The sequence below is a fragment of the Halyomorpha halys genome, unplaced genomic scaffold, assembly GCF_000696795.3.
Source record: "Halyomorpha halys isolate HHAL.00 unplaced genomic scaffold, Hhal_1.1 Scaffold588.1, whole genome shotgun sequence".
Lineage (NCBI taxonomy): Eukaryota > Metazoa > Arthropoda > Insecta > Hemiptera > Pentatomidae > Halyomorpha > Halyomorpha halys.
The window spans coordinates 911,996-939,742 of record NW_027110173.1 but is presented as its reverse complement, the minus strand read 5'-3'; the positions used below and the strand labels follow the sequence as shown (position 1 = coordinate 939,742).

Below are 27,747 nucleotides of genomic sequence, written 5' to 3'. Positions count from 1 at the left end.
AGTGTTGACTCATGGCTACAGTGTAACAGAAACTTCATGCATCTATTTCAAAAAACGGCTTGTTCCACATATTTTATTATTAAATGACCAACTGTAAAGTTTGAAATATCAATAAATATCTGCTGAAACAGGTTCATCTCTAGGGAATGCACTTTTAAGGAAATAGAACAGGGATAAAAAAAATAATAAAACTGATGTGGAAGCAGTGTACTTTGCAGAATTTTTTTTACAATTCTATCCGTTGACAGTTTTAGGATTTTTTTCCGAATGGGGTTCAAGTTAGTAATAACTTTTGATCATTATAATAATTATCATTCTTAAAAGCAAAGAAATATTTTTTACAAGAGATATGAACCTGTACCAAGTTAAATTTTTTCATGTTTTGTTTCAAAGTGAAAGTTATAATTAATATAAGGTGAAAAATACTCCTCAATAATCATTAAAATTTTAATGTGAATTTTTTTTAAAATACTGGTTTTGCCCTTCAGAGTACCAAAGTAATTGTTTGATGAGGACTTATATAAGCTTGATTTTTTCAAGATGGAACCAGTTTTATTTATTTATTCATTTCTTAGTAATTAAACTATTTATTGTGAGCCAACATTTCGCCCCACTTTGCAGGGTTTCATTAGGGCTAAAAAAGATGCCAACAACTAAAATAATGTAACTAACTAAGAGAATAGATAGCATGGAATAAAAATAAACTAAGGTATAACTAAAAGTGATTTAAAAAATGTGAAAATTTATATAAAAATGAACAAAGTAAATTAAAGAAAAGAAAAATAAGATGTACAATGAAAAGTATAAATAAACAATAATTACAAAAAAGTAATAGGCAATTAATGGAAACTGAAATAAAAACAAATTAAAAGTAGATATATAAAAATACAGTCGGTGGAGATTTTTAAGACAAATTTTATATGTCTTCCCCTTATTATGTATATTATCATTTAATGTCTGGTTATATTTAATATTTTCTTATATTACCTTACCACAATATTATTTTATATCTGTTTCAAATGTTTCATCATATTAACCGTCAAATTCCTCCACTCCATAACCCTGTTGATAACTTACACCCGCCTCAAGCTCATTCTTTAGGTTTTCCTAGTTCTGAAAAAATGGTTGTTCTATTTTGGTCATTATTTTTCTTTTTTCTTGACCTTTATTTTATTCTTATTTTCCACCTTTTAGCGTGTACTGTATTTTTATATTTCTCTTTTATCTACTTTTTATTTGTTATTATTTTCATTTTCATTAATTCTCTAATACTTTTTTTTAACTATAGTTTACTTACACCTTTCATTGTACATCTTATTTTTATTTTATTTGTTCATTTTTATAGAAACTTTCAGATAGTTTAAATCATTTTTAGCCACACTTTAGTTTACTTTTATTTCACGTTATCTATTCTGTTACTTTATTACATTATTTTAGTTGTTTGTATATTTTTTAGTTTTTTTATTATTACAGTGTTCGTGAACTAAATTATTTATGAAAACAAGAAAAAAAAATAGCTGAATCAGGGGTTGTCATAAGTTTAAATTTTAAGAAAAACGGGTGAATCACTTCCTGCTACTGAGTAATATTATGTTTACTCTTAATTATTACTAACAAATTGTTTACTCTGATTATTTTATAGAATGAATATTATAGTCATTTATGTAGATGTTGTTTTATGATCTTGTACTGTTCAAAGTTCATTGATTCATTGTGTTTTTCTAAGTTAAATTTATTAATTTGTGATCAACTATAGTCTAAACGTGTGTACAATGTTAAAATACTCCATTCAAACAGCTAAACATCCCCATGAAGGCTAATAAAAACAAAGCTCAATTGATTACGGATTTTAGTAAGAAATTTAAATTACAAATGAAGTAGAGTGCTATTATGTTACTCAAGTTTAAAATATTTTGATGTTACTAGAGACCAAATTTTTTCAAGCTATTCTTCTAATCCTGCAGTAGTCATACCATTAATACTTTGAAGAATAGTAATGTGATTGACGAGTGTCACTCACAGATTTTGTGTGTTTGTAATCCTAGAATTATTTTAAAACATTCGCTGCTGATGGAATTGGTCAGGACTTTCCTTCTGATATAATTTTTTTTTTTTATAGAAAATGTCATAATTATGTACTATTAAATATTTTATATCATTAATTCATAAAAAAAACCTATTATTTTTTATGCCACTCACGATTGTAGTTATTATAGTATTCACATATATAATAACTTATGACAGATTCCCAAGAGGAAAAACCCGCATAATTCATACCTTCTTTGACCTTTACTACATTATATCTTGTTAATAATAATTTTGACAAGTAATTTTATTTTTGGGGTTGTTAATTATAGAAAAAAAGAAAAATATTATTTTTGAACAATATTTGTTACAATAATTCACCTTTTATTTATATATTTATAATACGCAACTTTTGTTTTATAAATTATAAATATATTTATTTATTTGTTTTTAAAAAATAGACATAAGATGCAAGTAAAAGCTATAAAAAACAGGATTGTGAAATGTTACTCACATCTTCGATGAGGGCCTGGAACCTTGCCGTGTTCCTCCTTTCTTTCAGTGTTGATTTTTTCTCTTCTTCTAATTGTGCTTCTAATTCAGCGATTCTTGCTTCTAACTTTTCCTTTGAAAAAATAAAAATAAATAAATTACAGAAAATAATTAATTTGTATCTGATTACATACAATTATCCATCTTAATATTATTGTCCTGTAGTGAGTGCTTAAGAAGGTTTAGTTTCACAAATACAGTTTAAACAGTGATTTATGAAATCTCATTTAAAATCAATGACCCTACTACTGCACAACAATCTCTGCAGTCGCACATAACATTCATTGAAGAATGATGTCATAAATCAAAATAAATCCTAAGGAATCGCCTTTACTCTCCGTCGTAAACCTCTACTCTTCTGCCATATTGTATCTTTTTGATTAATATCCCACTGAAGCCTGTTGAACAGATTCGCTACTTAGGACTCCATCTTGACAAGAGAAACTTACTTGGAATCCCCACTTATCAGACAGAAACGATAGGAAACTTCCCATAGCTGTCGATTACTACAATTATCTGACCAACAAATTTCCTACTTACTACAAAAAAAAAAAAACACTCTTATACATTATAAGAATCAAACCAATTTGGTCAGCCGGAATTGAGCTTTGAAGCTCCACTAAACAACCAAAGTCCTCCCATATCCAATCCTTACAATCCGAAAACCCATTAAAATCCTTGATGCTCCTTTTCATGTCACAAATAAACTGATCTATAAAGACCTCAACATCTTATTCCTGTAGATTTGGACCGAAATAGATATACCACCTTTCATTCCAGAATCCTTAATCTTTAATAATCCCAGCTAATCCTCCACGGCGTCTGAAAAGAAGATGGCCACGGGATCTTCTAAGTTCAAACAATGATTTGAAGTACAACCATTGGGTGGTTCCTTCCCATAATTATCATGCGTTCTGAAACATTTATCACATTTCCTTATTGTATTTGTTTTTATACAGTTGCAATAAATAAATAATAAACAAATCTGTACCGCTACAACCCATAAAGGGTCAGTGGTGCAGTACTTAGTAAGGAAGTTACTAGACTAACGGTTGGGCAAGGAGGTGAATTGGTTTGAATTACGCTTCACCATCAGTTTTTCCCCAATTAAAGGTACTCACTTTATGAGAATGAGTGGACCCCGGAGGGCTTTCGAACCCACAGTGTTGACTCACGGTTAGATTAGTAGAGTAAATAATTTTTGAGCCCGGATCCTTGTAGTTGGTAGCCCAGTGCCTTACCACTGAGCCACATCACTCTGGAAATAATTAACAAAATCAATAACCATCCGTTGCTCCAAACAAGTTAAACTGTGTTTAAGAGTAAATCTAAGATGAACTAGTAAACAATACAAGTAATCTTATATAGTTTCAGTAACAGTTTGTTTTGAGCTATAGTGTAATTGCAATAATAACATAACAATGTCTCCATTTAACTTATTTATAATACATAGTATCCCTCACTACTTATTCCAATATGTTCAACCTAAATTATCTCACATTTATATAATTCTTACGTAAAACAAATCTTTATTCATTTAAAAAATAAGGAGAGTCCTCATCTACCTCCATTGCTACACGCGACCTAATGTCCAATTATATCCCTATATTTTTATTTTATGATGTTCTGATTAAAGTAAGCGTTTCTGAATAATGGATACTTGGCAGGGTTATTTTCACTACACTAGTTAATAAATAAATTATTTTTCCGGATCTTTTGTTTTTAATATACACAATTTTTGTACATTAATATACTTTTAATTCGCATAATATCGTTTCTGAACACCCAGTAATGTACAGGGTGAATATGAAAATAATAATTTTCAAAATAAATATCCATTATTCGTAAACAGTTTGGTTAATATTTTTCCAATACCTTAACAGAAAAAATCTACCCTTCCCTGATGGATTATCAGGAATAAAAACAAGGTACATTTTCCAATAACGTTGTCCCCGGAATCGGCTTTCAACAAAATGTTTGGCATGAGTATCATGACCGAAACAATAAATTATTTTTATTCGACTGTAAAAACATAAATACCAAATATTAATCAAGAGCCGAAACCTAAAATAAATGGAGTAACTTTAACAAAAGGATATTAGTCATAATATCAACAAAAGGAGATCGATACGGGCCCGCGATCTGTGTTTGTTCAGTTGTCCTCTCCTCCCCCACGCTGATTAGGATCCCCTTGTTACGTAGCTAACAAATTAAAAAACTTATCCAATCAAAAGGTTCCCGCTTTTTTTTTTTGTAGGAATTTACTTTTTTTCTTCTTTTTCGTCGCCTTCAGAAACACCTTTGGTGAAAAGTTGTGGGATGGAGAAAAACAGGGGGAGGAAAAAAGGTGTAATTAAAGACTTATGAAACTGTTTCCTTCCCGAGGATTCATTTATCGCTTCGACAAGTTCGAGCCAATTAGTAGGATCTTTTTTATTTGCGGATTAAAGATTTTTTTGTCAGTTGGTTCTTAAGAATTTATATTCCTCTTGCCCAATACCTTTTTTTGCCAATAATTGTTTCTTCTAATTAGGTAAAACATAATTTTATTTCAGTAGATCTTTAAAACAAAATAATTCGAATTTTTAATAAATTTCTAACTTAAGTAATCGCTGAAACAAGTATTTAAAAAGAAAAAAAATCATTTCTAAAACTGCTTTAATTAAAAAGATAATCTTTATGAACCACATAGATTGCATTTGAACCATTTTAGAGCTCTTTATTTTATAGTTTTTAAACAAGAAAAAAATGTTTTGTTTCTAAATAATAAGAAATTGATAATTGGTTGATTGATATTTTAAGCGAAATAAAATATTTCAAATAAAGTTTGGCTAAAAATATTGGAAAGTATTTTTAGCCTGACTAAATTTAAGAAATCAATGCTTTGTCGTTTTATTTTGGCAAATATCGTGGAAAAGATCAAGGCAATCCTTCCCAGCCGGACCCGCCCCACTAAGAACCCCAAGAAGTGACGGTCCAATATCACTTTTAAATATTTGCTAAAAATGGGAAGAGGAGACTTTAAGATAGTTAAATCGAGCAATATTTAAAAAGCGCCAGAAATTGTAAAGCGGTGTGAATTACCTTGATTAAAATTAATTAATTTAACAACAAATTTTCATTTACTGAACTTAAATGTGAACCATATTTCTCGAGATAAATTTTTCACAACATTAAAAAAAAATTAATAAATACTTGTGATTTTATTTAGGCAAATATCATGGAAGCTCATTTGTTTGTAGTAGAAAAACTTAGTCTAAATACACTGGACTTCCGCATCAAATCTCTTACTAGTCTATAAATAATAATTCATCTTAATAATAATAACATGATATACTTGTATTTTTATTTGTTTTGTATTTATTTCAATACTCTTATTCCTCTTATATTAAAGGATACATTTACATACATAAGACGCACACATTAAATTGCCAGCTTACAAGTGAAACACATCAAGGTTTCCTAGTTTTGATTTATATTGTTTTTCCAGTCTAAAATATAAACTAGGATTTATCAATATCAAAAAAATATCTTTATAAAAAGTAAAGTTAATATGTCCATAAAAAAAAAAAAAAAAGTATCATAAAATATCTCAAAACTTCAATTTTCGACTTTATTTCACTTGTAAACCAACGAAATCACCTATTATTGGAGATCGAAATGAAATGTTTGTAGTTCCTAATATATTCATTAATCCTATCATTCTATCTTATCCATTTCTTATTCATCTTAATCTATTCATTACTTATTCAACTTAGTTAAATAAATAAATATTTTCATAAGCCTTGTCCAGCTTCTTCCAAACCTTGATCATCATCAGAGATTGATATAATTATTTCTGTTAGTAATTTATACTCTAACAAATTTATTTAATATTGTTTTTTAATATAATATTCACTCAATATGCTTCATGATCACGAACAAAATAATAGTACTTCAAATTATTAATTTTGAATTTAATAGCTCAGTTATCGACTTTCCGACTGTACCTTCTGGAACGGCTCAATTAGAGATTACCCGATCCCTCAGCAGGTTGGGACGAACACCTGGCGTTAGTAATCTGATGCTTCTTTACCCGACCCTTTTGGGATAAACGTCTCCCTCCTGAAGATATACTGAACCATCCATCATTAAGATAATTTGAAGAAGGGGGGTATTACTTGAAACAAAGAAAAATAAACGGATTTGGAAAATGTCAATAACTGACCTTAAACCACAAACATTAGCAAATTATAACATATCTATTCAATACAACGTGTCTATTGTAATTTTGTGAACCCATATACAGGTTTGTGGCATTTTGAAATAATCAAAGAAAAGATTTTCATAGTAGGGATCATGTTTAACACCAAAAAATATTTCTAAAAAATTAACTATACATGCCAACTTAAATTTGGCCCCATAGGATGATTAAAAACCATCGGATGAACACTATTATTTTTTGTCAAGAAAATGAATTCCGATTAAGGCCCAAATGGAATAATATTAGCTCAGATTATTTGTATAATAAAATATATAGGTATAAATATATAATAAAATATAGTTAGTCCCCACTCAATTGGATCTTAAATTAGTTATTTAAAATGTGCAACCCAAAACAACCTTCAGATCTTAGATATTAGATGGTAATGGGAAATACCAAAGGTATGCATCTAATTTCACATAATATAACTCTGGTTATGAACCTCGAAACCTCAACCTCCACATTCATGTTTCAAAATAAAATTTTAACATTTTAAAAAATTTTTAAAATTTTAAAATGTTAACAAAATTAATTAAATCTGTACCGCTACAACACATGACGGGTCAGGGGTTCAGTACTTTGTAAGGGAGTACTGTTACTAGACCAACGGTTATGCAAGGAGGTGATTTGGTCAGAATCACACTCGACCTCCAGATTTTTACCCAATTTAGGAGGCTGGGTGGACCCAATTCGGGTCCTTGGAGTTCATAGCCACGAGCCTTACCCCGCGGCTAGATACATCATACAACGGAGATGGAAAAATGAGAGATAAAACAATAATAAGTGATGACAATAATCCAAATATGCAGTAATACTGGAAGAAAGAGTAAGAGGAAAGAACAAATAAATAAATAAAAATTAATAATATATACATGCCTGTAAGGAAAAAGCAATCTATATCAACTTTCTAGTTTACAGGATTCAATTAAAAATTTATGTGAATAGACTTGGCTGTTCTTTTATGATGGGGGACTATAGTCAGGATACTTTACATTATAATTTTAAATGTATGTATCTCGTTTTTACTTAGCATTGATGGAGCCTTACAAAGTGGAGCTAAACGTAGGTTACTCATAAACATTATTCTGCTATTCTATGTACCTCTTCTGACCGCCTCCCAAAACATCTTTCTACACATCACATACTGTCAACTAATAGTCTTCCAATTATTTTTTTTATTTTACTTTTCTTCTTGAGTTTTCTCTCATAAATAAATAATACATCCATCCCCTTCCAATTACTAAACCTGAAGGTAGCTAACCACTTCATTACCCCTGGAAGAAACGTAGATTTGAAAAATCACCACTGAACCCCCTAAGATGACTAAGAGACTCAGGAGCCTATACAAATAGATATTAAGCTGACAAGTGAGGTTCATAAGCGTCAACTAGCTCTGGTCCATTGGCTTCGGGACGGGCGAGATAAAAAATAACGGCCCCCTCCAAAGATTTTTTGCTTAAACTCGCCCCCCCCCTCCCCATGTCAAACACAGCCGCTCCTGAGTCACCGTCGTATAAATAGGAGGAGGTGCCGCTGAATTGGAGCAATTTGTTTGGAAGTTCTTCCTCCTCATCCAAGTGGGAGGTCTTCCACTGGAGATTTATTAAACTTAATAAATTAAAGGAGAAGTGGTTCATTGGCTGCAAGGAGAGTACAACAGCACCCTATAAGTATAAATAAATTATGAGAACCTGATCTTCATCATCCCAACCTTACAAACCGGCAGAAGAGCCCTAGGAGAAAAAGAAGTTATTTTACCACAATAATCGATTACTTTGATGAAAACTTTTGTAAGAGAATAAAAAATGACGTTTTTTTAATATGTTAAACAAAATTAATTTTTCAATCTGAGCTCCATAACTACCTACAACACTAGAAAACAATAAATTAATCATTAAATAAATAATAATAATAATATGAACCAACACAACAAATGAAGGGTCAAGGGTTCAGTACTTGTATGAAAGCACTGTATTTAGACCAACGGTTAAATTTTTCCCCAATAAAAGTGGGTACCTATAACTTTTATGAGCCTGAGTGGAAGGACCCCAGGAGGGCTTCAGAACCCACAGGGTTTACTAATGGTTACAGTATAGAATATATAATTAGCTGTTACAGCCGAATTCAAACTCAGGTCCTTGGTATTTGTACTCTGTAACACCCTGCTCCTTAAAACATGTAAAGTAGAGTAAATTTGCTAAAACATAAGCCAAAATAGAACTGGTTGTGTTCAATAATGAACAAAATTAAAAATAAAATAAATCCAAGTAATGAATAATATTTTGACAAATATTACAGAAACTTCTCCTCCAATAAACGACTTAAAGTAGGATTGGCAGTTTCCATGTTATTAATAAATTTATTTATTTATGTTTATTCCTCGTTGTTGGAAAAAAAATATTTTGATTTAAGAAAAATTGAATCTGGAGAACAATTAAACGTAAACATTTCTATTAGAGCTTAGAATATTTACCCTAGATATAACTAACGTGCTGTGAAGTGTTTTTACGTATAGAGTTCCGGATGAAAAATGAGCGAAAATTTAAAGCTTTTCTCAAATAAAATGAACTTCAGAGGCCGTGCTATTTAAACACCTAGATATTAACTTTTTCATAATATTTACTGTATCCCTTGTACAATCTAGGTAAAATTGAGCCCTTTTCTATTAGAAAATAACGTCCATTCTTATTTTTAATTGTATAAGTTAAATTTTTTTTTAACTTCTGCTTTGGAGTAATATACTTTCACCATACTGTCATTTAAGCTGTTGATGTGAGATGTATTTGTAATCGTTATAACATTGATTTGAGGAGGACGTGGTCATGGTTGCGGTCAGCAAAGATATACAAATAGACAAATTTATTTATTTATGCTAACGTTCCGACCTGGATTTCAAACCTTCATCAAGGTGTCTTGGGCAAAGATGCCGCCTACAGTGATAGAAAAAATAAATAAACGCCGGTATAAGTAAATATGTTTTATTTATTTGTGTATTATTGTAGACCACAATAGCGGTACAATTATTGAAAGTAACAAAACAACCTTAATTGGTAAATTTACAAGGTTTAAAACACTTAAATTTTAATTACTAATTTTTCTGCCATTCCAAGTTTTTCTTACTTAGGAATTTCAGAGGACTTTAAAACCAGAAATTAACCCACCTATTCTAAATACAGTAGAACAAGCATACAATAAAAGATAACGCGCTTAGGTCATAATCGAACCGGCTTCACTGCAGACTTAAATATTAAAAAATATTTTGATTTAAGAAAAATTGTATCTGTATATTTAAGAAAAATCTAACAATTAAACGTAAAATTTCTATTAGAGCTTAGAATATTTATCCTAGATATAAATAACGAGCTGTGAAGTGTTATTACGTATGGAGTTCCGGATGAAAAATGAGCGAAAATTTAAAGCTTTTCTCAAATAAAATAAACTTCAGAGGGCATCCTATTTAAACACATAGATATTAACTTTTTCATGATATTTACTGTATTCCTTGTACAATCTAGGAAAAATTGAGTCCTTTTCTAATAGAAAATAACGTCCATTCTTATCTTTAATTGTATAAGTTAAATTTTTTTTTATCTTCTGGAACAGTAGCTCTTTTTATTCTTCCTTACCATGGTTGGTGAATCATACATTTTGACTCTTAACTGAATGTAGATTTCACTAAAGTAGAAAATTAAGGTGAAATGACTTTTTTTTTCTCTTCCAGGATTCTTAGACTAACACATCAGGGTGATAATCCACAAATGAAATCCATGTTTCAACTAAGCCTCAACAACTCGGATTAGAAGAAATACAATAATACAAAAAATACACAAAAAAACGAAATCACACCGCCCACCCTTCAGATGAATTTTACCCCAAAGCAGTAAACCCGTGCTCGTCAGAAGTGCAATTTCAGCCGATGATGAGATTGCCTGTCTTTATTAAGCGGACCCGGAGGGGAGAGTTACGTTTGAGTTGGGGGAGGGATTATTTAATATCATCTTATTATTTAATATCAAATTTTGTTATTCACTGCAAAAGGGAAAAAAAGGAAGAAGTAGGGGGAAAGAATAAGAGTAAAGAGGGAATCATACTTAAACTTCCATACTCATGACAGGTACTAAATGAAATAATTTTCAGAACGAGTCACCCGAACTCAACAAATTGAGCAATTTAGTATTGTTATTGTGTTGTTAGCGTATTTATTATTATAATATGTATTGTTACAAATAAATTTAAACAAGTGAAAAACAACAAATATTTACCAGGTTTTCGAAAATAAAAATATATTTAAGCTTCTTTATCTATAAATCTTGTAAATTATAAAATAGAGCGCCAAAAGTACGGAATTAATTTTTGAAAAATTATTGCATCTATTTTTAATTCGTTCACTTAGATAGAGAACACACCTAGAAAGCGAGGGAAATATTTCACAAGCTAAACTGAAGCATTACGAATCAAAGGCGGATTATTTCAAGAGGTGAAGTATATATAATGTTCTAAAAAAAATTTTTTTTAAAAACTAGTATCTATTTGTAAACTGTGTATTGGTAAATTTCAGAAGAAAGCTTTCATAAACAGCATTAAATATATTCTTACTTAACGTTTAGTCAATTCAGAAACACAGTATATAGCTAGTACAAGCATTCTAAAAATAATTTATCTAATATATTACTTAAAAATAAATTAATGAATTATTTTATTCTAGTTCAGTCTAAAGTGATATAAAAAAATAAATAAACGTCAGTATAAGTAAATAAGTTTTATTTATTTGTGTATCTTTGTAGACCACAATGACCACCGAGCATGTTCTCATAGCAACTATTTTAACATTAATTGGTTAGTAATTTTAATTAATAAAGTAATTAATGGTTACAATTTTGACAGGCTCGAGGCATTTTTTTTCACAAGAAGGTTCTAATAAGATAAATACATCAATATGATTCTAGTTATAGCGGTAAAATTAGTGAAAGTAACAAAACAACCATAATTGGTAAATTTACAAGGTTTAAAACACTGAAATTCCAATTACTAATTTTTCTGCCATTAAAAGATGGTTCTTCTTACTTAGGAATTTCGGAGGACCTTAAAACCAGAAATTAACCCACCTATTCTAAATACAGTAGAACAAGTATAAAATAAAAGATAACGCGCCAAGTTCATAATCGAACTGGCTTCACTGCAGACTTAACCTTAACTATGTGGCGCTTCGACACACGCGGCTACCACGACCTCATTGGTGGAAGAATCATGTCAATTTCAGGATGGTCAACTCAGTATTTTCTAACTTATTTCAGTTTTTTTAACCTTTCTAGTAAATAACATTTATTTCTGATTAATAGGCTCGTCACTCTGAATAGAGCTCTGTCGCTTAGGTTTAAAAGGTCGGGACATATCAAACATGTTTACATTCACTGTATGTTTTCTTTCTTGACAATTTGAGATAGATATTAATTAAGTTATATCCCATCTGAATTGAAATAGCAGGTGTTCAATGAAAAATTAATATTTCGTAATGCCATGAATGTGATCCATGATTGACATGAAGCCCCTCATTCAGTATTCAGATGAACCTGTATTGTTCATTTAATTAGCAATCATTTTTTACAAGACACCCCTAAAACTAGCCGAGCATACTAAAATATCCCCCCGATCCCCTTCACAAACCGAATTAAACGCTCTTGAAGGGTAAGATTACGCAGTTATTAAATCTGGGCCGATAATGGAAGCGACTATAGTAGCAATATAGAAGGCACCGTCCCTATGCTAATCCCTCCCCAAATTGGCCAGAGAAATCATATTTAACAGCTGGTATCTGGAGCCCAGTGCGGACTCGAATTGGCCAGCCGGTCTCGAGGGTCCAAAGGCGGCAATCTGTTCCAAATTGCTCTTATATTGATTAGTTTAGTGAGGACCTGGAGTACTACGCTCCAATAGTGCAGCCAACCAATCTAGCATTCAGATTACTATTTCCGCTCAGATGAAACAGCCAATTTATAGATTGCAATAACTATATTCAATAATATTCATTCAACGGCATATAAGCTCCAAAACAACCGACATAGGCAACAGTAAGATCAGTAAATATGAGAATCGGAATGTTATTGTCCGCCGAGCTCGGAAAAGGGGGACAATAATATAAAGGTCTGGAGAGGTGCGCGCATCGCACATATTTCAATTACCACTTTAAGTTGAGATAAAAATGTTTTAAAGCAGCTATTTCTATTTTAACCATGATGTACACTACTATTGTCGGATTTAAGTAATCCGATTTTTTTGTTTTATATAAAGTCGAGGTCGAGGTCTAATTTTCTGATGCCCCCGTTAACCCTTACCGTGAACACCGGAAGACCCCGAAGACGCTGCGACTGCAATGCCGCCCCAGCCTAAGCACCATGCAAGCTAGGACCTGGCCTACCCCAGGACACGCTGCCCAGCCACTGAAGAGAAAAGACGTCTCTTCAGACACCAGGCGAATATTCATGGTCTTCACCGTTTCGCCCACCGCACACCTGGACGAGGGAAGCGGCCATAGGACGTGAAAGTGATAGCGACAGCGAAACTTCCAACAGTCACTTAGATAAGCCCATAGAATCCATGAGACCCCAATGCTGTGTTTTTATATTATTATAGATAAATAATTTAGACTAACACATTAACCATTATTGCTCCTCCAGGGATTAACACTCATGAAATAAAAGGAAAATATATGCATGTTCATTTGGATGAAAAGTCTCACAATTTTCAGGCCCCCTTTTCCACACTAATAACATATTAATTATAATCATAAAATACACTCAGGACACCTGCAGTATAGCACGAGCAGGTCCCGATGTAAACAACTATGATGGCAATATGTACAGTAAGTGAAAGTAAAATCAGACTATTGTCATAACAACCATGGAAACACGAAATCATTTATTTTCTCCTTTAGTTAGTTATCGATTTAGGTATAAGAGCTCATATTAAAAAAACACTTAATTATACAATACTTTAAACAAAGTTAATAAAAATCGTTAGAGTCCTTCGAGAGAAAATACTAAAAAAAAGTGTAAAATCGATTATATTAATTGGCACTTTTGCTAGGTAGAATATAACCAAAAAAGTTACTGTATTATCCCCAACATTTTTCAATTTCGTACTACTTTCCATTACTGAGCTAGGCTTTTAGAATAGGTCCACCTCCTCCACCCTCTCTCCGTAAGTCAGAAATGATAAGTAAGAGGTTCATAAAAAAAATAAATAATAATAAAAATTAAAATAGACCCACTTACCCCACACAGCTGACTCGAGGCCATAACAGCTGTGGTTATTAAAAGATAACTTTTAAATTGAACTTTGGTTGAAGAATTTGTACTTGAAACTTGTAACATTAATTACCCAGACATATAATGTTTTCATGTGTATATATTACTCCTATGTCTATTATAAAGCAAACCGATTCATTTGATTTATAGAATCATAAAATAAAAAACCGGAAACAAAAGTTAATTATTAACTCCGATGGTTGAGGGTTCTTCGATCATTTAAAAGACGAAAAGGACAAATTTAGTTTTATTTGCTGTTGGTTCTAAAATAATACTAACAAACCACAAGCGCTTGTATGCATGCCTCACTTGCACTTTCCTCAAAACTCTCTTTGATTTGTGCCCGAAAACCGTCCTTACAGCGATGGTCGATGAATTAAGACACACCTATAGCCAATCTAATCTAAATACTCCACCATTCACCTCCTAGCGATTATGGGATCTGCACCATAGTATGGAAAATATGTAGATGCTGTTTTTAACGTAGTGATACATATTCAAATAAATAGTGATACACGTAAAGCGAGATGTTATCGCATTTTCCAAAGAGACAACCAGTTTTGTAAATGTTATAAGTGAATTTATTAATTCAGTAGGTGAAACTGAAATAGAACATTCACCATAACCTTGAATTTATTATTTATTAAGTTGTTTTTAAAACTTGCACCTGCTTTGTGTTTACATAAACATAAAAGCAGGTGTTCTTTTTGAAATAGAAAATTCTAACCCACTCAAATGAACTTTCACAAAGCATGTAGTATAGAAGAATGAACTTTGAGTTATTTAAAAAACTATGAATAAATATTAAAATGAAAACCATAAACTACAGGAAAATAGTCCTGGTGGTGGTCAAGAAATGGAAAAAATAAACAAAAAAAAAACTATTTATTAGTAACCTCAGAAGATGAATGAAATCATCAGGTTGGCCCTGCTAAGTGCGGTGAAACGTTGGTTACTCATAGTTTTTTTTTTGTTTTTATTTTTTTTTTTTGTACCTTTCTTGACCGTAAATTTATTACAATATAAAAACTTCATAAAGTACATTTATCAGTATAACACACTTTTTACAAATTTTGAAATAATACTTAACTTATGGAACTCTAAATTATCTTATGTTATTGTATATATGTATATATAGTTGACCGTAAAAATTGATATATAGGAAGATGGTCAGTGATCACTTGTGACCGCAACCCTGACCATCTTCCTATATATCTTATGTTATGTTTAAAAATTTAAATGTTAAAAAAAATTAGAAAATAAAAATTAATGATTATGATTGTTTAATTCATTTTTTCCTATTACTTAATAATTAAAAAGCCGTTAGATTTTATTGATAGAAAACAATATAGCGTAATTGTCTAATTAGCTTATCAAACAAAATTACTACATTTGATAAACATTATACAACAGTGCTAATTCTGTCCAAGGGTTGAACTGATTTCTGAGTTATGGAATTTTTTTTTTCGGCTATGACTCCCATAGGAGTCCTATACTGCCTAACCATAGTTGGGGTCAACATTTTTATTCTGTGGGACCGCCACTCAATGAAAGAAGTCAACGCCCCAGGCCGGATGAGTTATGGAAGTTGATAACTTCATAGTATAAGAACAACCTTGAGCCCTTAATCCACTCCTCACGTTTAAGGCCTAAAAAATACTTCATCAAACCAAATTTCAGTTTGGTTCATTCAAATCGGGACGCTGGAGTCCAAATGTAGGTGTAAACAAATATACATGCAACGAAACCTCTACAAACCGTATTTATTTAATTTTTTAAAAAAATAATCTATTTCATTTATTAGTTGAACTAAATTGAAGGCAACTATATGAATTAAGTTAAACCTGGCAGTTAATACCTCACTACAAACGTGAGTGGTCTACAAACATAAGATAACATAATATGACTATATATATTATAAGTAATTTTATAATTGAATAATAAATATTTTTTTTATTATTTCAGATTATTTATAAGTTTATTATAACAACACAGCACACTCATAACATAATGGTTTTCTACTTAAGGATGGCTTGTCAGGCAAAACGTTGGGAACTCTTTAAGAAGTTTGAAGTGAAGTAATAACAACCCATTCTATCATAATTAAAATTGTTTTATTTTTATTTAATTTATGAATTATAATTTAAATCGATTTAATCTTTATATTGACTTTTTTTTCCTATTAAACTATTTGATTAATAACTTTTTAACTAACATAAAAGATAAACAGATCGAACTGATTTAATCAAGGAATGACGTCCAAAAAATTAGCCAACAAAACGATAAAATGATTAAACATCAATCTGCAACTATAAGCAGAGCAGAAATTTCTTATTTATCTCACATTTTTTTTTGTTATTTGTCAGTGATGATAAATGGATAATTTTGATCACACCATACAGTGCCGTCAGTATTATGGCAATATTCACGTCCTTAGGTGAATTCTATTTTTAAGTTAAAAACAATTGGTTTATATATAGATAGCGATATAACCTGTTATAGTAATATAACATTAGTTCACCTTCATTGTGACACCACCGTCGTCACAAATATGTAACATTTTACTATTTCCATTTTTCAAAAGCCATCAATTATATCTGCACCATGGTAAAAGAAGGACCAATATCCATTATATTCATTCTGACGAAAAAAAAAGGGTTCATTGCACATTGGCAGAGTTTAATTTTAGTGTAAATTTGACATTGGCCTAGCTTAATATCAGTAGTAAGTTTACATCATTAGCCTTAATTTAATTTATTAATCCTATCTTCTCGAATTAACAAATACTATAAACATAATATTGTTATATTTGGACGCATATGCAAGATGAGTAGATAGTTAACCGCGGATTATAGATATTAGAAGATGATTGAGGGTGCGGTGAGAACACGAATATGTAAAAAATTAATAATTAGAATTTCAAGCCTTCATCAGGGATAAAAACAACCACAATGAATATAAATAATTACAGAATAATTAGAAAAGAAAAAAACAACTAACATTATAGATACAAAAATTAATAATGGTATATTTGGACATTGGCCCTTCTTTTACCCAGCCATATTTGAATCTATATTCAGTGATTTTTTTTTTTAAAACTAGAAATCAATTATTGTAAGTTTAGCGAATTAGATGTGTACTACTGGATGTCCCAAGGTAAAAAATTAATTGTAAAATAGGAGAAAAATAACGTCAATAATCGTCCAAGTCCAAGAGTTCTAACATAGAATAGTGGACAATAATAAGCCCATACTATAAACGCTCTTCATTTATAATCAATCAACATACACATTTCGAAAACTGAATGAGGAAAATGGTCATCGAAGGGCGTGTTCAACGGTTACAGAATACCACTTTAAGGAAGAGTAAGACAAACTTTTATGACATAATATATACAGCTTAGACTACTATAGGCAACTTGCCTCCTGTATTTTCCTCGATTCTTTCCGACTACTGTTTTCCAGATGATGATCAATAACAGTTGTCTTTCAGTCACATGGTTTTCCAATAAACACTGGATATAACAATGAGAGGAGTTAGGGGATGAAAAGAATATCTAGGCGGGGGTGTAGAAAGAACCGTAGAGACGTTCTCAGAAATTGGAACAGGCAAAAATAATACGAATGTCTAAAACAAAATCAAGTTGCAGTATCAAGCATGAGGAATTAACACTTTCAACATGTGATGCTATAAAAGGGAGAAAACAACTAGCGCTGCTCTATGAAGATCTGGGAGTGCGAGTAACTCACATAAGACACTCTGTCCCGTCAAAGCCATAAAATGCTAATTGTTTTTACTAAACTTTATGAGAAAAACATTTAGACTATCTTTTTATAAATTAATAAAGCTAAAAGTAATAAATAAATCATGACTAAAGAAACTCAACAACAACAACCAATGTATCGGAATGAAAGTTCTTGGCTAATGTTAAATGGGGTTTAACATCTCACTTACACCAAACGAACGAGTTCGGAGTATGAAATTTAGTCACTTTGATTCATAGTTAGCTCTGAAATCTCGTCAATGGCGACCATTTTGCTAATTACTGATACATATCATTATAAAGTTATGTTTAAATTATGATAAAACTACCCGATATTATAAAAGAAATAAATAGGACTACTCTAATTATTCTAAAATAAATTCCAGCTTATGCTCAAATTCAATTTTATAACTGTATTAAGATTACCCAATCCGTATAAAAATATAACGCTAAAATTATAATTGTTTTTATTGGCTAATTAAATAAAATTTAATGATAAAATTCTGAATGGGATACATCTGAGCAAAACTGGTTTTGATTCAAGGCAGTGGCGCTCCTGGCGACAAGATCCAGAAGTTCCAGTAAAGGTCGATGCACAGCAGCCTTGATGATTTATGTCAAACATCATAACGGGCCACAAGCGAGTTTTAGTTTATTTTTTGAGGACTAAATATTTTTTTTAGAAATCGAGAATATTGCCACAATTATCATCGTGTCCCATTCAATTATGACTATAAAACCCTGAAAGATTAGAATTGAGAGTCAATAATAATTTCCTATTGGCGGATGACAAGACTGCTGCCTCCTGACAACGGAATTGGGTCACTTCCTAAGGAGCCGGACGGTCTGGCACCCCCAGGTCTAAAACAGTTCCGCAGTGGAGATCAATGGCTTCTCAAGGAAAAGGTTCAAGGCTAAGCAAAACACGTCAAAAACAAAGGATATTTCCATTCTTTTCTTACTCCAACTGTCATATCAAACACTGAATTCAACACATCAGCAAACATCTTTTTTTATAGAATCCTCTAACTTTTCCAGGTTATTTTTTGGAAAACGTTCAGATTATTGAAATAGTTATAATAGGATATAACTACTTGTATGAAATTAAAATTATTTGCTCATTAACTATTATGAAAAAATAAAATTAAAATAATTTTTATCAAAAATTATTTTGGTCAAAATATGTGTTTATTTTTTACAAAAATGTGGAATACAAACAGAAAAATTTAGTATACAAAATTTCAACAATGCAGAAATATGTATACAAATATGTGTTTATTTTTTACAAAAATGTGGAATACAATCAGAAATATTTAATGTAAAGATTTCAACAATAAAGAAATGCAATTAGAAAAAACGTAAAATCGCAAAATAACGTATAAAACTCTTGAATTTGTCTAAAGAAGGTTTTAAAAGGGAAAATGATGAGATTTAATTATAATGGTGATTTTAATTTGCCATCCTCAACTTGTCCATAAATAAATTTGCAACCGAGATTTTTAAAAACAAATTTTCCAATAATTGTGTTCCAAAATTGATTTGTATAAGCCGAAAAATAGTTCCGCTCCAACAGACGAAATCAACAGTCTTCAAAAGCAATATGATTCCCAGAATTAGGTTCTCTAAATTTCATATCATTACACGTTTCTTTTAGGCTTCTTGCAAAATATTCTCCAATACATTTATAAAAAAAAAACTGAACTTCTTAACTCGAATATGCTACTCTAATCTACTCAAGAAACAAAGAAAAGATGGATCGAACAGTTAATAGAATTAGGAGGGTAGGGAAACTCTTTAACTCCAAAATTCTTCTAATTTAAATTCTTAGTAACTTGTGGCGAACATTTGCTAACATCAACAAGTTAGTGTACTTGCCTCATCTAATGACACCAAGTCCAACGGTAAGACTTTACATTACCATTTCTTAAACTTCTGAGCTGTATCTATGACAATAGGAAATCTATTTGCAATTTTTCAAACATAGATATGTGTCACAGAAAATAATATAACTTGAAAAATTCAATATTCTATTATCACAAAAAATCGATGCACACACCATCGAAATGTCATACACATTTATAATTCCGTATTTATTAATATTACAATAACAATGATTCTCATTCATAACAATTGCAAATTTACGCTTGTGGCCCTTAGGCTTTTAAAATTCCATGACTTTCATTTTTTTCCCTTGAAATTCCCCAGTATTTCTTGTTTTAAATAGTTCTCCATCTCTTTAAGATATTTCACGTCCGAAAGACACTGTTATATGGCTCATTAAAACATATATTCATAAGATAAAACAATAAGAGAATTCAACATAAACCCTTCACAGCCGCATGGATGGAAAGCAGTGCATAAATCCAATGGGCCGTATTTCAGCCCCTTCAGCATCGAAATAGTCAATTATTATTCACTCTATAACAAGAATTAAATTAAAGATAAATTGGACAGATAACCAACTGACTAGCCCAAGAGTTATCCTAGTGCACACGAATGTCGTTAGTCTTGTTATGGATCGTCGCTCCACTGATGAGAGTATAGTCTAATTCTGACGTAGAACTGAATAAATTTACTATACAGAAAATATCTTGCTCTGCATTTGTTATAGGAGGCAAGGCCTTCTGAATAGGTTAATAATAATGACTGCATGAAGAGGCACTAAGTCGTCTAAACGAGCAATGTCTTAGACCAAGTTGCCACTTTGTATAAAAATAGTATATGGAGAGTTTTCTATTAATATATCCACATTTGAAAAATTATTATTTAAAAATTAAGACAGGAGAAATTCATGCAGAAAAATAAAATTGTTATTGAAAATGTTGATCTGTAACACTTACATCAACAGAGAAAAATAAAATATTGGAATGAACTTAATAATTTTTAGCTGTACAATTTATAATTGTTAAAAAAAACAACCTTTTAATAGAAAACTCCTCATATATTTAAATAAATCATTGAACAATTTATTTAATTATTTCATTAACAACTAACAAAAATATATTTGAATGGAATATGGTCCGGGTGCGGTCAAATAAAACTCAAATAGTAAATGGATGTACTATTTTTATTGGAGCCAACGTTTCGCCACGTTGCAGGGCTTCGTCAGGGCTAAAAAGATACAAACACTTGACATAATTACAAAAAAAAAAAAATCAGTGGAAAATAACAGGGGTATACAATGAAACGTAAAATTTAATAAGAAAAATTAAAGGTCATAAAAAATAAATGAAAAAGTAATAGTAACATAAAAAAAGAAGAGAAGACATATTAAAGAAAGTACAAAGTTTTTTTTTTTGTAACTATGTCAAGTGTTTGTCTCGTTTTTAGCCCTAACGAAGCCCTGCGAAGCGCTGGCTCAAATAAAAATAGTACATCCATTTACTATTTGAGTTTTATTTGACCGCACCCGGACCATATTCTATTCATTGATACACACGGTCAATCAGCAATCTTCCAAAAATATCTTTTTTTTTTTTAAATTATGAAGAAGATGGTCAGGGTAGTGCGGTCAATAGAAACAAAAACAGTTAAAAACTATTTATTTACCGACGTTTAGCCCCACTTTGTAGAGCTTCATCAGGACTAAAAAGATACAAAAACATCTAAAAATATTTTGACATAGTAGGATAATAAGATACAAAAACGTAAATTAAGGTAGGTTTAAAATTATATAAAAATAAGAGAAAATAAAATAATATACAAACGATCTTATTAGTCTACCGTGTCAAAATATTTTTAGTTGTTTCTGTATATTTTTAGCCCTGATGAAGCTCTACAAAGTGGGGCGAAACGTCGGTAAAACCGTACAGTAAGTATTACTAGACCTACGGTTATGCAAGGTGATTTGGTCAGAATCACACTTATATGTCAGATTTCAATTGGGTAATTACTCAATTCACTTGATGAGGCTGGGTGAACCCACACTAAAACAAAAAATAATTATTTGCCACAGTTGGATTCGAACCTGGGCCTTTGGAGTTAGTAGCACAATGCCTCTGAGTCACCTTCTCCCATATAAATAAATATAATAAGTTATAATCAGCATCTGTTATAGCCTAACAACTCAGACATATTTTTAAATAGTACATAAATTACCTGTACCTTAATAAACTGTTTGCAACTCCAATGACTTTAAGCAACTTTATTTCTATAATTATATTATATAATTTTTATTAAATTTAAAATCATTTTTACAACAAATTAACAGGATAATATCCAGAAATATAGTGGCAACAAGACACTTCTAAGCCCCTGACGAAACGAGAACAAGTGACTAAATTAGCCTTCAATGGTCACTGCGGATAACTATCTGAACCCATTGAAACCCAACACAAGCCACAATTACGACCAAAGTGGCTAAATTGGTGTCATGTGAAGGTGGCAAGGTGAGATATAATGGCTATAAGGAGCTGCGGATTTATAACTGAATGGCCCTTATCGAGATTGTCAAGGAGACAGGAGGTAATCACTATCCCTTCTTCCTATACCACCCCAAGGGATTTATTTATTATAGTAATTTCGGCTGTAAGCTAGTCTACTTATTTACACAATTATTTTAAATAATCAAAAGTGAATGAAAATACTAATTTTAACAAATGGAGAAGTAATTTTCATACAATATCAGTTTAAAAATGTATAAGTGATTAATATAATATATAAACGACATTTTTGAGAATGCAAGTTGGAATTGATAATCAATTTTTCATTGATTTATATAAATATATGTACAATTATTTTTAGAATAGCAACTTAAAAATTAAAAAGAAATTTAAAAAAAAAATCAACACAAATTTGATGGTTAAAAAAAATAATCTTAATGATTATAACTAAGTTGTATTTTGAAAAATCTTTACAAGTATACAGAAGGTGATCAATGTTCTTTCTTTCTATATATCTCAAATATTTTTTGTTATAATACGATACACGCTACAAACAAATATGAAAAATAATTTATATGTATATAATAACCATGAAAGAAATGTGGTACGCGCCAAAATTGTTAAATTTCCTGTCTTTTCAGTCTTGTATGAGGATTTCAGGTTAGTCATTTGTCCAGATGTAGTCCAAGGTAGCGGATCTGTTCTACATGGGTAAGAGCAACATTAGGAGTATTCATGATCTTTAGTTTAACATGTTAAAGTGTGTTAAATGGAGAAATATTTCCCTCTTTTATTAAGTTTTAGAAGGAAAGGTTACTAAACAAGTTGCTCAGAAAATCCGCTAGGAGCTCTTATGCATTTATCATTTAACATGACTTTAAATAGGGCAGCTCACAATCCTTTACTTAAATATTTAACAAGGTAAAACATTTTCCACTCAACACAATATCATGAATAACCCTATTATTAAATGATACTGTAGGACAGTCAGTAAAGGTGATTTGATGGGATTTATTTTGATCCTCCAATTACGGCACACCATTCTTCGAGGGTTACGATATGGGATAAGGGAGTTAAGGATGCAATTAAAGGGTTATTATTGACTGCAAGCACACATGTGCCATCAGCGTAAGTGGAGAGGATAGTGTTAGGATTGGTTGGGATGTCGGCTGTGTAGAGAATGTGACCGATGATGCTACCTTGAGGAACACCAGCGGACTGAGAAAAGAAGGATGAATAGGAACCATTGTGGTTTACTTGGAATAATCTATCAATGAGAAAGGAATGGGTCATGAGAAAGTATGTAGGATGTAGGAATTTATGAAGTTTAATAATTTAAATAATAATGTTTTTCACAGCCATAAGCAGCAAGATATTTCTTTTATTTTCCTGAGATAAGAAAACTTTATTAAACTTGAGCAAAGACATTCGTAACGAACCAGTATTATAAATCACGTTCCAAAACAAAAAGTCCTATAATACCATTCCATAATTGTAACCCATAATTTTCTGACTCGCCCGCATCGGTAAAAGAATAATTTATACCCGATTCATGCAAGGAGCCCAGGACGGAAGAATAAAAAATTATCTTTACAATACGCCCAAGCTAAAAACATATAATTTTCTCAATTTGGCCAGCAATCATAACAACCTGATTGGGGGTTTCATTAGCGCTATCTATAACAAGGAACTCGAACGACAAGTGTTCACGAACGCGGCTGCCGGCTTCTTTGTCCGTATGCAAATTTAAACTGCCAGAAATGAACGCTGTTTTATTTTTAACGATCGAGATTCGTTCCTTTTGTTTTATTCGTTTAAACTAACGAATGCCGGAGATTTAATTACAGGTAATAAAGGCAATGGTATTTCGATTGGAAAATGAGGAATCGCGGATGTAACCTATCATTGAAAAGAAGGTATAAAAACAGGTTTCATAGGTATTGTACCAAAAACTATTTATATAATAAACTTTAAACCCTAAACAACGAAGAAGATATTTTCAAAAAATCTGCCTTGTTTAACTCTCACTTACAACCCCACTTCTCAATTGAAATTAATCCTTATTCGTTTCAGAACAGCAACTTCTTTATAAATCATGATGCCAAAACTCAACCCTACATGTTATGCGAAAAACTAATTTTACTGTGATTGTAATGGAAACGGTCAAGAAGTAAGAAAATTGTCATGACAACCAGAGGAACACCTAAACACTTTATTTTATTATTGAATTCTTTCATATTTTATAATTATTCATTGTTTCTTACTACTTATAGTGATTGGTCGTTAATTTTGGAGAAAAAAAAATTTACAAAATACTTTTTACCTAAGAAAATTCGACATTTGATCCATGTCAGACAGTATCTGTCAGGACAAAACCTAGTTGATATTAAATACTACTACATTTAATTAAAATTGTTTTGTCATTTTAGAATTATTAAAAAAAAATATTCAGAAAGAATTAATGGAAAAAAGTGGCTCTTCAGTTAAGTAGAGTTAATTGAAAAAATTGCTGTTACATTCTAGGAATATCTCTGCCATAAATACGTGATTTCAGTAATTATTTGGGCTCAGAGGACTATAAAACTTATTTTTCGGAAGAAAATTCATATTAGAAATTTTTAAAGATCACAATATTGCCACTAACTGTAAATAAGTGACTTAAAGAAAGAATGGGAGAAAATGATTTAAAAAGCAAATTTAATGTTTTTAATGTTCAAAATTACATGAGCACAAAGTTACGTATCTGAACTTTTCTAACACTGGTCCGATTTAGAGAATTTATATTTATTTATTTTTTAGATAATTAAACATTCCTCAAATTAACCGATATATAATTCGTTAAAAGTGTATAATTTTTGAGTTACGTGAAAATAAAATCTACTTTTCATCAAATCTTTTTTTCCTACTTTTTCTAGAAAATTAAACCTAGTTAAAGTGGAAGTTTCATTAAAATCTTTAAAACTGCTCATATATCAGATGTCGTAACCTTACAAAACAAAATCAACAACACCTTACAAAACCTTACAAACATAAATGAATCAAATCGATCCGACCACTCAAGAGGGCATACACATAGGGCCATTGAAAAGTGAACATAAAATATTTATTTTCTCATTAAAAAGTTCTTATTCAGAAATAATAATACAATCTACCAAAATCAAAGTCATAAGGATAAGACTTCAAAGTATTCATTCAGACTAAGAAGAAGAAGAAAAATTAAATGTTAACAATATAGAACAGAATAAAAATAAGAAGTTTTAGTAAAAATAAAATAAATACATCTTGCATAAAAATGTACACATTACATTCTTCCTTGGAAAATCTGACCCAAGTTTTGCCACCTCATGTGGAAAGCAAAGCAGGGCTATAAAGATCCAAGTGCTTATTTCCCACCCGCGACTAAGCTAAGTTTTTTACAGCCAGTGGAAACTGAGGAAGAGAGTTTGAGTTATCGAATTGGCATCGAAAGTTGGACATGATTACTACGAGTATACCCATCCTTCCATACAACAATAACAAAATCAAGAAATTTGGTAAAAAGAAACTTAATAAACGATCCTATGCCACCAAAGGGCATACCCACTTATACATGGGATAACAATTATTTTACCAACAAGCGGCTAAATGTTAACAAATTATATTATTTATAATCAATAAAAATTTAAATGTATGGTCTCAATTGCACTATTATGCAAATAGTTCGATGCTCAATCTTTTTCAACAGCCAATTAACAAGAGATGGAATGGGATGAGGTGCGCAAAGGGCAGGCACTATGCAAATAGTTAGAGCCCCATCTGCGCAGTTTAGCTTGCTCCTCTTAACCTGTATAATTGAGCAATAAAATCCTAAGGAATGATAGTTCATCCTGTACGCTCCTGATTTATTCCTTGATAGTGGGGTCTATTTCTTTCCAATGGGGACCGGTGTCACCCTCCTTTATCGAAATAAATTGTTGGTGAAGCTCTTTTATATGCCTTTATTGCACTAGCTTTATCTTGGTGAATGATATATTCATGGAATAATGCTGTCTACCGATTTGTAATATTCTCTGTTGTAGATGATAAATCCTCATACTGGTAGTAACTAGATTTATAAAACACTAACTGAACCGGCAATGCTTCACTATTGCTAGATTTGAGAATGGACATAAACTAAGCGTGTGTAGGCCCTTCCTGATAACACTGAATCTGAAGTTTATTTGAGTTCATTCAACAGAAGAAAGTGAACTACGCTGTGGCTATTTAATTATTAAATTACCTTAATTTTGGATTAAAGATTCTCAAGTGTGGTTTTCTAACGTTGAAGCACAATTCGATATTGTCTGCATTAAATCTTCGTCTTCTAAACTCAGTCTATATCATATTATATTTTATATCAGGTATATCAGTTAACAATTAGTATTTCCACAAGGTTATAAAAAATGATTAGGTTAACCCGGCAAAACCAATGGAGACTGATATGTTCAAAATTTGCTTTAAAGTTACCAATATTGGCTCGATTTAACTGCTTCATAAATTACATTACTATTTTATAATAAGTTTCATACCATGTCTTGGAGAATAGATCTAACCTTCCACCAGCACAGCTTACACAATCAATGAATTGAATATAAATATACTCAACACTCAAAATTAATATTTCAGTATTGAAAAAATTACCATTTTTGCATGTAAAGGAAACCCTCTATTATGTTGTTAGTTAATGTTATGTATATATGCATGCATATTATTTGGTTGCAGGCAGGTAAGGAAGTTCATAACATTACCAAAATTTTAATGTGGGTATTAACTTAGAGGGAAATTAATTTCAAATACAAATTAAAAAGAGAATAGATAGAATACTCGACAAAATATCTTATTAATGTATATTAAGCTAGAATAGAGAATTTATTTTAAAGAATGCCAGTTTTAAATACACAATTCAAAATATTCTAGGTACCTATTACGGAAAAACATCCTTGGTACCGTCACAGGACGTTTATAAGTAGCGTGAAAGGAAATCCGCACGTTTTATTGACAACACCTTATACATTTAAATGACGACTCCAACGGCCAGGAAATCCTTGACAGTTCGCGGATGACAGGATGATGAAGGTGTGAACTATCCCTGCGTGTCCTCGAATGCCTTATAGGAGAAAGGTTCTTTGAAAATGAACAAGTACAATTAAATTCATTATCTGAAAGTTGAGTTGATTTAATTGGATGCAGAGATTGCACTAATGTAACAGAAAAATTCAATCATTCAATAATTATTTTAACGATGTTAATCTGACTGATGTACTTGATCTTCTCCTTTCATCAAAGACCAGGGCATCGATCTGTTATTACTAGGCGAAGAATGGGCAAAGCTCTTGGCACGGGATGAAAGAGTGCGCCTGCCTCGTGGATATCACGTAGTCCGTGGACGCGGCGGAAATGAGGTCGTGTCCAAGGAATCGTTCTTCAGCCAGCGGAGTGTAATTGGCCAAGGGCCAGAAA

The 27,747-nt window shown here is 31.2% G+C and overlaps 1 protein-coding gene across 6 annotated transcripts in view; it reads right to left on the bottom strand.

Annotated features, from left to right (window-relative positions):
- Positions 1 to 27,747, bottom strand: part of LOC112210356 (uncharacterized) — a 493,390-nt gene that overhangs the window by 198,709 nt on the left and 266,934 nt on the right. For all 6 annotated transcript variants that reach the window (XM_067048334.1, XM_067048331.1, XM_067048336.1 and 3 more), the window contains one exon: positions 2,540 to 2,650. In XM_067048334.1, coding sequence (XP_066904435.1) covers positions 2,540 to 2,650 — 111 coding nt within the window. The remainder of the gene's footprint in view (positions 1 to 2,539; positions 2,651 to 27,747) is intronic.